Source organism: Candoia aspera, chromosome 5, assembly GCF_035149785.1.
Source record: "Candoia aspera isolate rCanAsp1 chromosome 5, rCanAsp1.hap2, whole genome shotgun sequence".
Lineage (NCBI taxonomy): Eukaryota > Metazoa > Chordata > Lepidosauria > Squamata > Boidae > Candoia > Candoia aspera.
This window is the reverse complement of record NC_086157.1, coordinates 109,182,132-109,198,935: the sequence shown is the minus strand read 5'-3', so window position 1 is coordinate 109,198,935 and position 16,804 is coordinate 109,182,132. Positions and strand designations below refer to the sequence as shown.

The following is a 16,804-nucleotide window of genomic DNA, read 5'->3' as shown; positions in this document are numbered from 1 at the left end:
TATTTTCCAGTTTAAAAATCCAACCCTTGATATCAAAATGGTTTCCTATTCCAGGATACTAGGCATAAACTTATACCCACAACTTCTATTAGTGACTATCACATTCAGTCTTCAGTCGCCATCTTGAGATTGACTCGATATTAACGACACCATCACTGTGACACCTGCCTAACTGCCAACCTGTTGTGTGTTGCCTGTCATTCCCTGCTTCTTTGTAGAGTCTCATCTAAGAAAGAACTATGGAGCATTTGGAAAGACGCACATTTGTGTCCTCTCAGATTTTTTAATTCCTTCTAATGGTGGACTACTCATGTGATTAAGTCAGTCTGTTTAGAAGTGAACAGGGGCAGGGATCCCTAACTTTCGGGGGTGGGGGGGGAACACGTGGCATTTCAAGAGTGTGTTGTGAATGTTCTCATAAAATGGCAGCGGTGGTGCGTGTGGACAATCACAACGTATCCATGTCCTCACCACGTGCCTGGTGAGATTGCTTCCCATCACCCTTTTTTGGGGGGGGGCTGTCTCGGGATACGTTCTTCTGCCTCCAATTATCTTTATAATTTGCGGGCAGGTAGGCACACTGCTGAATAAAGCCACAGCCAGCCCACCATTTTATTTTCTAAGAATCCCTCTGAGATCCACAATATTATGCTATATTTCCAGCAATGCCTGTTGCTTGTGTTTTGCTTTGAAGCACGTGAGTTTCCCCTCTTTTTATTTAGAAGGATGAAAAAGAAAATTAAAAAATCAAGTGGGGCGGCAAGGGAGATACCAACAAGAACATTAATCTCTGTTGCCTCTACAGTGAGGGCTCAAGGACTGGGCCCTTAAAAGGGTAAGATCAAGTTTTTAAATATTGGAATCTCAATAGATGCACAGAAGTATGCAACGATTAATAAGAAAGAACTTTAAAAACTGACTGAGGATTTAAGCAGAGAATGGGAAAAAAAATCTACCTAAGCCCGAAATTGGGCAGACTGTATGAAGATCTAATTCAGTGTTACATTAAGTACATTGCTTATATTGATAAAAATTAATTTCTTCCTCCTAAATAATGGGATGGTGGCATGCTGACTTTCCATCCCCTGTTGTTATTTGGAGAAACTTGGATCACATGGCGATTTTACCATGCCACTCCTGCTATACTCTAGTTCACTGCATACTGACTGGAAACCAGGGGCAACCAGGTTCCTGACCAGTCTTGGAAAATCAGCTTTTCATTTTTCTTTTCTCCCCTGACTCTGATTCATATGGAGTGTGTGTTGCAGCGTGTTCATCCTGTGTTTCTGGAGTGCATGTGCACAGATGTGGTGGAACTGCTGTTGAAGAGAAAGATTGGAATGTGCAAGTGCCAATGAATGGGAGATGAGCTTAATGGGTGGGTGGGGAGAGTGTCAAGATGGGAGAGGAGACCTCTGTTGATGCAGGAGACAGCTGGGTGAGGGGTTGTGGCTAGATTTAGATAACCGAGGACAGTTAATAGTGAATTCACAAAGATCTGTAGGTGGGACTTGGAGACAGAAAAAAGAAAGCATTCCTGCAAGGTTATGTCTAGAATTCAGTAGTACAAGGGGTGATGATGGCGAGGAGATTAGGTGACTTCTGAAAAAAGATTCCTGATGCACAGAAGAGAGCCAGGGTGAGATAGTGGAGAAGGGGTAGGACCAGGAGTGGAGAGACCCAGTTCAAGCCCAACCTCAGTCATGAAAGTTCACTTTGGGCTAATCACAGACTTTGAGCCCAATCTACATCACAGGGTTGCTCATGTGGGGAAATACTGGAGGCAGGAGCACTACACAGACCATCATTCCTGAAGGAATGGTGAACTATAACTCTAATAACTAAAGAAGTAAAGAAATAGAACTTTGGTGTTTATTCCCCTTGACAATAAAATGTCCATCAGGTGGTGAGTAGGAAATAGATCTGTGTGTAGAAAATGTCACCAAAGTGAGTAGGAAACAGATCTGCTTTGGCTCATCTCCAAACATCCTCTATCATGACCATCCCATGATGGTAAGAATGAAAACTTTAAGAATGGATGTTGGAGTTTGCTTTTGCCTGTCCAGACTTACATTTCCCTTTGTGTAAACTTGGGTGGAGAAGAGACCATCTTTGTTATTATGGAAACGTTTTCAGCTGCTCAGTATGGATCAGTAGAGAAAACACCGCCCAACAGAGATGCGTAGTAGTTTTGCATGTTAACTACTGTAACAGCAGACGAGATGAGCTGTTTCTTTCATGCAAAACCAGAGGCACCTGGTTAGTTATTACAGGAAACGGAAAGCTGGACTAAGGATGAACACGCAGTTGTCTTTAGCAAGGCAACTCTGATGCTGCTGCAGCACCCATCTCTCTCATTCCCGATAAGGATGAAAGGAAAAAAATAAAGAAAAAAATGTTAAGAGCTAAAGTGGAATTATTTGTGCACAGTCATGTACCTACTTCTCTTCCTTTGCCTGCATTTTTAGAGATGTCTGCTTGGCGTGATTTGTTCCAAAGTATGTAATGGCATTCACCAACGAAGGCATGTCTGTGTCCTTTGGCAATTTAAGAAGTTCACTGTGTAACCTTCCATTTTTACACTCCAGCATATCAGCAGAATCCAAACAGGTTTTGTGTTCTTTCTTTGATAAATCCATTCTCTGTGGAAAGAAGTAAGGGGGGGGGGAAAGCTTATTTATAACTTTGGTATAATTGAATTGATGCAATTCTACAAAGAAGCAGGCACAAGGTAACCATTTTTTTTATATATATATATATACACCACTTGTAATCATATAGCATTTATTGTAAATAATAATAGCAATAGAATTGCCTCTAGAAGCAGCAAGCAAGACAAATGGGTAGAAAAGATAATAGCCTATATAACACAAAAACAACATATTACACTTGCTCAATGAACCCTGTATTCAAGGCTGTATAGTGTTTTTTAAAAAGCACTCCACGTATTTGAATCGCTCGCCTTCGAAGCCTTAAAGCGGCACAAAAAAGCTCGAAGGCTGCCAGAGCTGTAAATATTTTCATTAAAAAGCTAGTCCAAGTTATGCATTCACCAGAGGCAAACACAGAACAATACTTTCAAAATTTCTATATAGTTAATGTTAATAAATGATAAAATAAATATAAAAATGCAATATAGTAGTGTTAAAGAAAAAAGGCCTTTAAAAATCCTGCCACAGTTCTATTGAAAAAAAAAATCCTGTCATGGTACTGATGAAAAGGAATGGCCAAGTCGAATATTGTAAGGGGCAAAATGAAGACTTGACAAAAACAAAGTTAGATTTTGCCAATTTCAATAGTAGGGGCCTAAGCGACACTTTTTTTCTCAGTTCAAAATTAGTGGGGCTTTAAGAGGCTTCATTTTGGCTGGATTATGCATTGGTTTCTCTGTCCCAGCTTTAAAAAATGCATAGTATATGGGTGGATAATGCGGTGAAACATTTTAGGCCAGATGGTTCCCACCTCTAGACTAAGCTCTCTACTTCTTCTTATGCTCAGTCTGTATTTTTGTAAATAAATTAAACTGTTACAGATCCCCCAAAGCCTCCTGTTATTCCCCATTATTGGAAATAAACTCAAGAAAAACCTGTTTTTCAAAGCTATTCCTCTCTTGCAGAAATGGAGCAAGTATAGCTGTATGTTTGGAAGACCATGGAAAAAGTGAGGAAGCGGCAAAGGAAGATGGCAAACAGTGGAAGAGCTGCTGCCATTATTATTATTATTATTATTATTATTATTATTATTATTATTATTATTATTATTATTAAAATCTATTAGCCGCCCCACTCCAATGGACTCTGGGTGGCATACAAAACTAGAAAAACAAAACATAAAAACAACTAAAAACGTTAAACCAGGCAGACTGCTCAGACTAAAATCTGAGGGACCACCTCTCCCCGATCACATCTGCCCGTCCCACCAGATCCAGCAGAGAGGATGTGTTGTGGATCCCGTCAGCTAGGGAGCTACATTGGCGGGTCCTACACGGTGAGTCTTTTCAGCTGCGGCACCTGCTTTGTGGAATATCCTTCCTCCCCAAAGTAAGGCTGGCTTCATCCCTTTTGACCTTCCAAAGGTCCCGCAAAACCTGCTTATGCCATCAGGCCTGGGCACCCAGGGAACTAATGAATTATTGAGGTGGCTCCCCTATTATTAATATCTCTTCACCTATATTTCTTCTTTTTTAGCTTTGTCTTTTATAGCTTTTTAATGTTTTTATAATAATAATGATGATAATTGTTTTACTATTTACTAAATTAACTGTTTTTTTTAGCTTGGTTGTATGCCGTCCAGAGTCACTTGTTTGCGAAATGGGCAGCTATATAAATTTGACAAATAAATAAATATATAATAATCTAATAAACAGCAAAATCAATCAATAAAAAAAAGGGCCCTAGACAAATATTAAACATCAATCCCAGGCCTGGGACCAAAGCCAGGCTCTCAAAGCTTTCTAGAACCCTTTATCCTTCCAAGCTTTGAAGCTCTCAAACAAAAATAGAGATTCATCCTCAACATTCATTATGGTCTGCTAAATCTAGAAAACGTAGATGTGAACTCCTATCCCACCACATTAAAATGATAATTGTGAGAAGACACAAACCTGTTTCATGGAATCTGTTTTATACGCGGTGGAACGACTCAATGCTGGTGCCTTTTTGAAATAAACTACCGTGGGTCATTACGTCCACTGTTTGAAATTTTGGGGGGCCAACCCCTGAAAACATGCAACGCCTCGCCCTCCCAGACATCCAGTTGCGCACAAAAAGCCAACATTTTAACAGCTGCTTTTTAGCACAATGCTTAGAAAAGTGGTTCTACCTAGGAAAGGCCTCAGGAAGACTCCCAGTCAGGGGTGGGCGGGAGGGGAATCAGATACAGAGGTGCTGAAAACTTGCCTTCTGGAATAATAGAAGGCCCAGATTTATATTACCCGGTATGTTTTGCTCATTTCTTGACCTGAGCCGATCACATTCTTTTGGTTGCAAGCTTGCCAAGTAACAGCTTTTCAAACGTCAATAGGTGTTAATCTCTGCAATGACCAAATGACCTCAGCCACGTTTCATTCAGTCTGCATACCTGTTGTTTTCCTAATGTTTTCCCTTTTATCTCCAACTCCATTTGTAACTGCCTTTCCAGCACAGCGGCGTTTTCCACGATAGTTGCTATAGTAATTTCCTTCTGATGAAGCTTCTCTGTCAAGCCAGAGATTTCCATCCTCAGTCCCTCCAGCTCAGAGTGATGGGACTGCTCTTCCTGAGAAAGCTGGTCCCTTATCTGCAGCAAACGTGGCCCAAGAAGGAACAATGAGAGCCGGCCTTTCAGATGGTATCGTTTTTTCACCTACTAGTGACTTTCGGAGCTGTCTGTTCTTAAACACCAACCATACAGTGAGAGCACCCAGGAATTTAAAACATCTTGATTCCGAACGACCAGCTTTGCTACTACTTTGAGCTTCTTAAATGCATTTTTCTGGGTCACTCCCAACATCTACTCCACAGGTGAACAGATATGGACCACAAAACACGATTACAAGGGAGTTATCCATTGTCATCAATAGATTCAGGTTCCAACATAAGGTATTTTGTTAGAAGAAATAATTGGAATAAAAGCAGCAGGGAGAGGTTCTCAGCACTGTGCATGATTAGCTCCTTTACTTCCATACAATTATCACACAGTAAATGGATCTGCAGTCGCAAGTTGCATGCTGCTTTCGCACAGGAGTGCAGAACACCAGTGCTGTTTGCTGTAAAGCTTTAAAAAAAAAAAAAAAATCTCTGCACAAACAAAGAAATGCTTTGAAGGGGCTAGGCCAGACGTTCAATTGGTTCAGTGTCACAAAATGTATTGTGTGACACTGTATTATTTAATACGTTAGTACTATTTCCGTCTCAGAAAGCCTGTAGTTCTGTGTCAGATTTCTCAAGAACATAAGCAGTGCCCTGCTGGATCAGACCCGTGGCCCGTCTAGTCCAGCCGTCTGTTCTCACAGCGGCCAGCCAACCACACAAGGAAGCCCGCTGGTCTCCCCCCAGAAGGCCCTCAGAGGCAGCCCCACCGCCATCAAGGCTAATAGCCACTGATCCCCAGGGCTTCCATGGATTGACCCAACCCTTTTTCGAAACCAGCCAAGCTGGTAGCCAGCATAAGAATAAACGTGGGAATAAATACGAGAGTGATTCTGAATAGTTGATATCAATATGCAAAGAAAAGCAATGATCTGGATTATTTTCATAATTCTCTTTGTAGAGATGGAATCCAGCGATTACTAAATATAGTTCCTGGAAATTTAAGTACGCACACTGTGGGATCCAAGGAGAAAAAGTGGACTTTAACTCTGTAGGGGCTGGTTGTGGCTCCTTAATTCCTCTTGCACTGAAAACCCAAACAGATGTTTGAGTATAAGATCTTTCCTGATCTGGCATTATTAAGTCCTGCTCAAGGGAATCCTGTGTCCTTGGGTAACGAGACTACCAAGAAGCTCAGAGTAACCTCAGAAGCTGAAGGACTGGTCAGTTCTCCCTGAGGGTCAGCTAGAGGCAAAAGACAAGTAGCTTCCAAAGAGGCATTCTACCTTAACATGGGAAACATTTTCTATCTAGCAATAACAGGTCTACTGGCCCTTTAAGTAAAGTCAGCAGCTAAAACATCACATTCAATCAGAAACAAATTTCAGGAGTAAATTAAAGAGGAAACACGGTAAATTGTTGACAGCGTATTTTTTCAAAACACTTTTGGAGAAAAAACACATTTAGTAGCTGCCCTGTTAGTTGTAGCCTTGACATTTTCTGTGCTGTTCTGTTCTCCTCTAAGACTATTAAAAAAAAGAAGAAGAAAAAATGGTGGGATTCCTTTTTCCCCCCTGCCAACAGCCAGTAGTGAGATGCCCAAATTCTCCTAAAATCAGACTGTTAAAATAAAAGAGGCCATCAAAAAACTCTCAGATGATTTGGGGGTTTCATATCCATCTTCACACTGAATTCTTGTAATTGCACTTTGCTCTTTTTCTATTTCTTCATTTCCTATCGCTAAAAACTTGGAAGGCAAAAAGTACCAATAATTAGAGCTATTAGGTACGTATGTCAGAGTGGTGTGTGCTCCAAATTGCTAAGGGAAAAAAGGAAGCTTTACTTAAACTGAATGGCTTTAGGAATGATCAGTAGATGAAAAGTGAGATCTACTGTATTTTGCAAGTGTTCAAGGCTCCTTCCAAGGTAGCTGCACCACTTTGTTATTTGGCCCCTCCCATTACTACAGGAAGGCCAAAAACATGGAGGTGCCCAGACACACAGGGAGGTGATTTTCAGTGACTACCTGACTCCAGAGGTGACTTATGAACAGATCTATAGGAAATACACAACCACCCCTTTGGCCATCTATGTATTACACTATGCTAGAACAGTCTCTTTGGGAATGACCCAAATGTCAGGAATAGCAAATGTCCTAACAAAGAAGGATGCAAAAGTCTCTGTTGCATTTTTCTCCTTCGGCTGTTCTCTCCCCACTGCATGGCAAAAACAGGATACAAGATGCTTCACCAAACTGAAGCTTATACTCTGCTTTCCTGAAGATGGGGAGCCTTAGGCAGCACGGCTACTGTGGAATAATGCAAACACTGCAGTTCATCAACATTTGAAAGCTCCATAGGTTTCCTATCCTTGATATAAATGGAGAGCCTAGAATTTATTGCGCATATCCTAAGGAGAGAGTGGGGTGAGCTTTTCCCCACAGGATACATTATTTCAGTTCTTTTATGACAATATACCACAGAGATGTGGCAACCAGTCAATTTCATAGCTCTTGCCTTCTGTGTGTACTCCCTAGACCTTTATAGCTTCCCTCCCACCCAGCGCCCAACTTATCCTTCTGCTCTTACATCCTGGTCCACCTTTCCTTGTGAACTTTACTCTTCCTGCTCCATCAACCCTAACCCTCAAAGGTTTCCTGCTCCCTCAATATTCTTGTTCTTTCTGTCCTGCACATCTGGAACTTCCTGAACACCTGGATGTTGCCATCTCTTTTGTTTCCTTCAATCCCACCTCAAAAGTCACTTCTGCATGAAGCCCTTGGTTGAACACCTCTCACTAGCCCTGCAACCTCTAATTAAAGGTCAGTTTATTTCAGTAAAACAACCAGATGTGACTTCCTTGCACATTCCATCAAGCTCCGACTAGAATACTTATTGGGTTGAGGCAGTTATTTGGCCTTAACTACATCCCCCAAAAGAAGATTGGATACAATTCACATTCTTCAAAAAAATACCTGGTTTAGCTCTTTTTGTTGATTGTTCTGCTGCTGTTCCAGAACAAGTATCTGAGTTTTCTTTATCTCGAGATCCTTGATACATTGTGCATAAGCTGAATGAAGTCTTAAAAAAAAATCATTAATATATTTAAAGCCCTCCACCCAAAGCTTTTGTCTCTAGAACAAAAATATTTAAATAAGGCCAAGTGGACAGAAAATACAGGAAATGTTTCTCTGGATCTTATTAAAGATTATTTCCAGTTTCCGAGAAAGGCCAAAGTTTTTCCCCCCTCCTACAATAATTGTGAAGCATCAAATTTCTTCTCAAGACCTTTTTTTCTTACTTATTCCTATATCACAGGAACATACTTATATAAAAAATACATTTTTGTAAGTATAAAAGAAAACAAAATCTGACTTTACAAAAAAATGCTAAAATTCAGCATCAATTACATTGTACAATGTAAATTTTATTTATTGATTTTCCTGATGTATTTTTTTTTAGTGTACAGAACACATTAAATTATAAGTCTCTACACAGTATTTTTGGCTAGGGCAGTAAGTCCCGGGTGAGGTGAGTGATGCTGTGACTGCCCTCTCTTGGTGCCTGGGGGCTGTGCAGTGTCTGGATGGGGAACAACAGGGTTCAACTGAACCCTGGTAAGACAGAGTGGCTGTGGGTTAAGGGCTGTTCCATATCCGGGACTTTGACATCTTTGGTTCTGGATGGGGTTGCACTGCCCCAGACAGACCCGGTGCATAACTTGGGCGTCCTTGTGGACTCACAGCTCCTGCTTGAAGAGCAGGTGGGCAGTTGTCTCATCCCCATGACATCGACCCGTCCCACCCGATCATGCAGAGAGGGCATGTTACGGACCCTGTCAGTAAGGGAGTTCCGTTTGGCGGGGTCCAGGAAGCGGGCCTTCTCTGCAGTAGCTCCCGCCCTCTGGAACATCTTGCCCCTGGAGGCGAGGCTAGTCTCATCGCTCCTGGCCTTCCGGAAGAACCTGAAGACTTGGCTCTGCCACCTGGCTTGCAGCAGGAAAGGGAGTAGTTATTCTTGGGAACGGCTGGCGCCTTAGAGTGCTCCTCACATACATAAGAATCGAATTAGAACTTTTACTGCCATCTGGGTTTTATTTATATTTATATTTTGTATTTGTATTTATTTTTTATATACTATTTATGGTTATTGTTTTTAACTTGTTAGCTTTCTTGTAAACCACCCAGAGTCCCTCTTCTGGGGGGAGATGGGCAATGGCAAAATTTGAGAAATAAATAAGTAAATAAATATCTAATATTTTCAGCAAGTGGTGCCTAGAAAGATGAACAGACAATAGAATCCTCTGAGGATAAATATTATCTCTTTTTTTTTTTAATCGTATGGCGTAGCAGTTCGGTGTTCATGCTGTCTTTTCTTGCTGGGAAATTCTTGTGAGGTCCAGCAGTCAGATGTGTAGACTATTTAGCCGTGACGAGTCACGTTGCCCAGGTGCACCACGAGGCTAGTCTACGTTGCACCAAGTTGGGCTGAGAGGGAGGGACTGGCCCAAGGGCACCCAGCCGGCTTTCATGTCTAAGGCGGGACTAGAACCCTCATGCCACGCCTGATTGGCTTTTGGGCAGAGAGAGAAGGACTGGCCCAAGGGCACCCAGCCGGCTTTCATGCCTAAGGCGGGACTAGAACCCTCATGCCATGCCTGATTGGCTTTTGGGCAGAGAGAGAGGGACTGGCCCAAGGGCACCCAGCCGGCTTTCATGCCTAAGGCGGGACTAGAACCCTCATGCCACGCCTGATTGGCTTTTGGGCAGAGAGAGAGGGACTGGCCCAAGGGCACCCAGCCGGCTTTCATGCCTAAGGCGGGACTAGAACCCTCATGCCACGCCTGATTGGCTTTTGGGCAGAGAGAGAGGGACTGGCCCGAGGGCACCCAGCCGGCTTTCATGCCTAAGGCGGGACTAGAACCCTCATGCCACGCCTGATTGGCTTTTGGGCAGAGAGAGAGGGACTGGCCCAAGGTCACCCAGCCGGCTTCCATGCCTAAGGCGGGACTAGAGCTAACAGACTACTGGTTTTTAGTCAAGCACCTTAACCACTAGACCAAACTGGCTCTCCTCTTATATGTGTTAAAAACAAACTTCTAGAACGTAAGAAATGTGACACCAATTTTTACTCAGGACAAAGTCTACAGTGTACATAATCTGATAGATTCTATATATCACTTCCTGCAACACCACTCAGCATCAGAACCTGGATAGCTCTTAAAGCTAAGGCACTATATACATTTTTAAAGTTCAATGGTTCATGAGTTCAATTCCTGGGCCAGGATTTGCACCCCATAGAATAAAATCGGGCTGTGTGTGTCTGATGAGTCCTATAAGGATGAAACCAGTCACACACTGCCTCCTGGTGGTCAGTGTAACTAAAACTACAATACAGGATATATATTTTGTAAAAATAGAGCAATTCTCCCCTCCTTCCAGGCTGGTGGTGGTGGAAATCATGTCAAACCTCACATGTGAGGGCATGATATACTGTAACATCTGTATATCTTCTGAGAGTTTAAGGGAAAGTGGACTGCATAAACCATTCTGATCGATTCTGAAATAAATGCAGTTTGCTTTCATTTTTCTGCACTTAAAATTTACCTTGATCAAAACTGGAATGTCCTGCATCCTTACTTAAAAGTAAGGGCCATTGAAGCTACTGAGACTTCCCAGCTGGCCTACAGAGGATCATGCATTTACTCCCAAGTAACCAGCTTTCGAAGCATAGGTGCATAGTTTCAATACATACTTCACTTGATTTCCTTCTCTGCTTTTATACTCTTCGATTTTGGCCACTTCCTTTCGCAACTGCTGGCATTCCAGTTGCACCATATTCAAGAGGTCTTCACGAGACTGCAGTTCGTTCTTCACTTCTACCAGCCTTTCTTCAACGTTCTAAATAAATCCAAATGCCACACTCAAATAGCTTGTCCACTGATGACTTGCCATTTCACGATTCTGTAACATTTAGAGCTCTCTGGCATGGGCTTTAATGCTGATATGCCATGGAATGAAAGACTCTTTTCATTTGCAAGATAGGCTTAAAATTGACCCATTCTTTATTGTTTCCATAAGATTTTGAGTTGCCAGTTTCTCTCTGCAGGAAGGTCACTTGGAAATAAAGCACGTAATATGCAATCCTTTGCATATTCAGAAATAAAGCAGGGTCTTCTAAGAAATTTACTTCTAAGAAAGTTCACACAGGTTCAGGTTAATAGAACTGTATGCATTAAAAACTCATGTCCTGATTACGACAACATGGTTAACGTGAAGGATGTGCTATGCACAGGTATCAGTCACAGTCCAAAACAGATTATGGGACTGGATATTCAGAAATGCTCCTTAGAATTACATTACATTCAATAGCCCAATCACATATTGACTCGCGCAATAGATTGCACTTACGTCTTGTACCAGTTTAGTAACACAGCTTCCACAAAGGTATCTTATGAACTGAGATATGAGGAGGGTGTGGAAAATGCTTTGCTAGAGGTCCTTTATATCACCCAGATATAACTTGCAAGATTTTCTGGAAAAAGGGACTATTAAAGCCTATCTCACATTTGAAAGGAAAATGCATTCACTATATGTTATATACAGTTATGATAACTGAGAATAGCAGTATTCACACTGCCAGCCATAACTTACAATAACAACAAGCTAAATTATATCAAAAGCTACACCATCCATCAATGAGAGATTAAGGTTGAGGATTTCAATATCAAAAGTGCAGAATAGGTAAGTGTGGGTGTTATTGCTTCCATTTCAGATTTAAATACTAAGCTTCTAATTCTGAAATAGTCAAAGTGACTCACAACTCCAAAAATGATCCACAGAAAATAAGTGCCCAGAGACATGAGATCATTTCTGAAATTGTGAAGTGTTTATCTCAGGGATGGGAAACTTGTGGCCCTCAGATGTTGTTGAGCTACAGTCCTCAGAATCCTTAATCAATCACCATTATTTGATAGGTCTGATGGGAGTTACAACTAGGGATGCAACTAAGGGGGGGGGCAAGTGGGGCATGTGCCATGGGGGCACCAAAATGAGCACTGGGGGGTGCCAAAATGGGTGCAGAATCCATGTTTGCCCCGGGTTACTCAGACCCTAGTTGCAGGCCTGGTTAGAACTCAGCACATCTGCTGGACCAAGGTTCCCTACTCATGTTTTAGATAACAGTAAAAGCAAATGAAAATAGATCGTCTATTCCCACATACAAGCTAACAGAGGTAAAAAAAAATGCCTGTTGCTGTACAATCTAATCAATAGCAGGTTAAGCCTCATGGAAACCTAAGAGATCTAGACAGACTTCACCATATGTGGGATGGATAGATGAAGGGTTCCTGTCCCTTGCTAAGGCTGGTCCTCCTTTATACCAAACCATGGCACAAATGGGCCTTTACAACATTTTTTTGCTTCCTCAAGGTTGTAAAATCTGTCAAGCTTGGAGGGAAGTCAGGTGACTGGCAGAGACTGGGAACAGAGGCAATAAGAAAGGAATTGGCAATAGGGATTTCCAGTTTCATGCTTGGTATAGTTTTCTATTGACCCAAATTTGGGTGGTGGCATCTTAACTCATAGTTGGGAAAGGCCCCTAGAACTGTAAACTTACATTGGTTTTATGTACAAATCTATCTATCTATCTATCTATCTATCTATCTATCTATCTATCTATCTATCTATCCATCCATCCATCCATCCATCCATCCATCCATCCATCCATCCATCCATCCATCCATCCATCATCTAGTTTGGTTTAGTGGTTAAGACTCCAGGCTAGAAACCAGGAGACTGTGAGTTCTAGTCCTGCCTTAGGCATGAAAGCCGGCTGGGTGACCTTGGGCCAGTCACTCTCTCTCAGCCCAGCTCACCTCACAGGGTTGTTGTTGTGGGGAAAATAGGAGGAGGAAGGAGTATTAACTTTGTTCCCCACTTTGAGTTATTTATAGAAATAATAAAGGCAGGATTAAAAAAATCTAAAAAAATATTATCTATCTATATCTCTCTCTCCTAATATTAAAGATGCATAGAAAATCACGTAAAAGCAGGATGTCCAGGCTTTGTTATAGTCTGCCTTTCTGAACAATGAGATGAAAGAAGGTCCATTCCTGAGCTTCATCTGGATTAAAAGTTGGATAGAAAGTCTGCCTGGTTAGGTTGTAAATGTAGCCCCTCATTCCAGATAAATCACAATACTCCAGGTTACTTGCCAACTGCAGAGAGATCTGCATTCTCATGAGGAATTGCTTCCCGCCATGTACATAAAGAGATACCCCAGTCCTTCCCTCTATTCTGGGGGTAGAAGATGTGAGTCCTTTGGAGGAAAAAAACCTGAAGGAGAAGCTGGGAACTGAGGTCCCAGGCAAAGCATGGACCTAAGATCCTTCTAAGCAGCCTCTGAATAAAATGTGAAACTTTCCAGGAATCAGGAAATGTCCAGATCATTGAGACAGAGGGAACACCTGTTTTCCAAAGGACTTCTTGAATGGTGATGTTTGTGGAAAGAAAGAGATCTTTCTAAACACTAGAGAATATTGGAAAAGTTGGTTATTAGGAAGAGAAGCTTTATCCCTTGAGGCTGGAATAAACTGTTGCAGGAGACAGAGGGATGCTGTTAGAAACAGCAGCTTTGCCTCTATTGGTTTAAAAAAGGCAATCTCTCTCCCCACTTCCAGCAAACGATTATGTTATGTCCAGGTTTATGTCCCTATAAACATTACTGGAGGTACAAGAGTAGGAAAGCTACAGCTATTTTTGGCAGCAGGCTTGAGTTGCCTTGTTGCCAAGTTGCAGCCGCCATCTCTCCTGTCATTTGTACAAGACCATATTTTGCACAGCTCCTGCTGCTGCTTCTCCTTCTAATGGATTGAAGTGAACAAAACCCAGACTCTGTCCTTGTAAATTTATTGGGTAGCTCAGTGATCTTTGATGGAGGTTTTACATGGGTTGCAGGACAGAGAGAAAGGAAGACTGAGTAAGTCAGAGATACTGTATTGCAACAGTAATGAGGGACAAAGAGATGGATTTTAAAAAAAACACACACACACAACACCACTTGGCTGTAACTAGAGGCATTCCTCACCTGTTGGCAGCTGCAACTCTTTTATTTTCCATCACAGGAAAATATATATGAGAGTCTTTTACATTGCATTATAAACCCTCCTGGCTCCACAGGAGCAATCTGCAGGATTTAAACAGGAGATCAGCTTCCTGTCCACACCTGCTCACAGATTCTTTTGAATTCTGGATGTAGTTTACTGTTTTCCCAAACCTTTCTTATTTCACAGATAAGACTTTGGGATGGGGACACTGTTGTGTGCAGGAGGTATCATTCATTCATTCATTCATTCATTCATTCATTCATTCATTCATTCATTCATTCATATTAAGCTTGATTCCTGACAACTCATATAGATTTACCTATGCCGTCTAAGAGATACTAAACTCCCATTTCCCCTTTCCTTTGGACAAATCTGGCTACATCCATAGTACATACCTGCTACCATTTACAACCCTTTCTAGACTGGCAGCAGGATCAAGTATCATTTACATGAAATATTACAAAGCAACTATTTAAAAATGACAACTAGCCAATTGCTGACTGTTTACCTGGCATTTTCTTTGGTACATTTTTATTTCCTGTTGGAGCTTTAAGTTTTCCTCTTGCAGTCTGTTTCTGCTCACTGCTATTTCACTCACAGTTGATTCAAGTTTTTCCATAAAGAATTCATTCCTATCAGCAGGCTCAGTAAAAACACAGTTCTGGACACCAAGATGCTCATTTCTGTAATGGCTGCAAGTATCCCCATCATTTTGCTTCAGCTTTTGACAGTGTATTTGGATTTTACAATTTTGCGCTTGTTTCTCAAAAAACAAAGAAAACAGTTGCATGAAATTCATTGCTTTGGGAAGAATAGTATCTTCTCTTCTATGCACAAATGAATACTGCTATAGAAATCCAGCACTTGAGAACTGCAAGCTTATTTATTTAAAGCAAATTTCTGTTAGGAGACTTATATGTCCTTGCAGTACCAATCATTACTCAGTCTTGGACTAGGCCAAACTTCCAACAGAGCAAAGTTCTCCCTATGAGCCCAATGATCTCCTGAGACCACCTGGAAAAAAAACTACAACTATGACGAATACATCAACATGTGCAACTAATTCTCCATCAAGTGAGGAAGAAACCCAGATTTAATGCACAGTATGATGCTTTGTCTAATTATTTCTCCCCAGTCACTCTTACAACCAGAATCTACCTCCAAAAGGAAGAAGTGGCTAGGGACTGGAGTTATAGAAAACCCAAATGGTGAGGGAAGCTTAAGTTCCCCCAATCCTATGTTTCCCATATTGTAGGAATTTGCTACAACCTGGAGAATTTGTGCCCTTGTCTGGTAGCTTCATTCTTTCTCCAAGGCCATGTCCCACTTGCATTGAATCATGGCATGTTATATTTATTTCAGTCAATGTATATGGCTGTTCATCTCACAAGAAGCCACTCTGGCCAACTAACAGAAGTCGTGCCTTGACAGCAGGGATGTCCCTTGTTGTTCACATAAAGTTGTCCTTCTTTCCTCCCCAGAACTATGAGTGAGACAGGCTTAAGTCATCATTTAGCTGTACTGGTCAAAAGGCAGTATTTCCCCCTTTATTTCAACACTATCCAAGGACTGGTTCAAGGGGTATAATATCTGTTACCCTTTGCCACCTAGTAGTTTGCAAGTGAAGTCAGGTGACCAGCAGCAGGGACCATTAGAGTAAGTTGTGGGAGTGTTAGGAGGCATGGATATGCCTCTTTCCCTCTGGGCACTAGTAAGCCTCCATTGCAGCCACTTTTCATCCAGCCTTTGCCTTTTCTATTAGCATTTTATTTCATTAGTTCCTTCAAGACCCTTCCCCTCCCTTCTTTCTCTCTTGGTTGCCAACAAGGTAGAGGAAAAGAGAGTAAACCTTCACTATTGGATCTGGAGAAGAAGACGGAGGAGGTTTGGGTTTAGTTGCCATTTTCCTTGGGTTTGAAGAAGAATGGTTGCCAGCAGCTAGTTGGCTTCACCTCTTCCACTTTGCAGGACTTAACTAGTTGTGGTGGGGTCTGCCTCTTTCCTCTGGGGGCTATTTCTGCCCTGGTGGTTTCCTATACATTTCTTCATTCCACAGTCTTTTTGCTTCGGAGGTGCCCAAATATGAGGAGAGACCTACAAACCAACCTAGAGAAGCCAGGACCTCCTCGTTCCTGTTTGTTTGCAGTGCCTTGCATGAGGGATGTCTTCCCTGCTAGCTTGGTGCTGTGCTGAAAGGAGACCGCAGCCACTAAGGGGAGAGAACCAATCACACTGTGGCACACGCCCCAATCAGAACATCACCATTCAGCTATGGCGGAATAGAGGCAGGATAGGGACTGGCAATGGGGACAGCAGATTTTAGGCCATTGTTTTTTGTGTGTGTGACTCAAGGATGGATAGAGAGCACCTTTACCTAGCAATGGAGAACGTCCCCTAGCTGCTGCCATCTT

General features: G+C 41.9%; 1 protein-coding gene across 1 annotated transcript in view; it reads right to left on the bottom strand.

Moving 5' to 3' along the window:
* The window catches only part of DEUP1 (deuterosome assembly protein 1), a 50,282-nt gene that overhangs the window by 16,423 nt on the left and 17,055 nt on the right, over positions 1-16,804 (bottom strand). The window contains exons 6-10 of the mRNA XM_063305919.1: positions 14,902-15,156; positions 11,042-11,187; positions 8,263-8,368; positions 5,129-5,277; positions 2,443-2,640 (exon numbers count right to left, since the gene is read on the bottom strand). Coding sequence (XP_063161989.1) covers positions 2,443-2,640; positions 5,129-5,277; positions 8,263-8,368; positions 11,042-11,187; positions 14,902-15,156 — 854 coding nt within the window. The remainder of the gene's footprint in view (positions 1-2,442; positions 2,641-5,128; positions 5,278-8,262; positions 8,369-11,041; positions 11,188-14,901; positions 15,157-16,804) is intronic.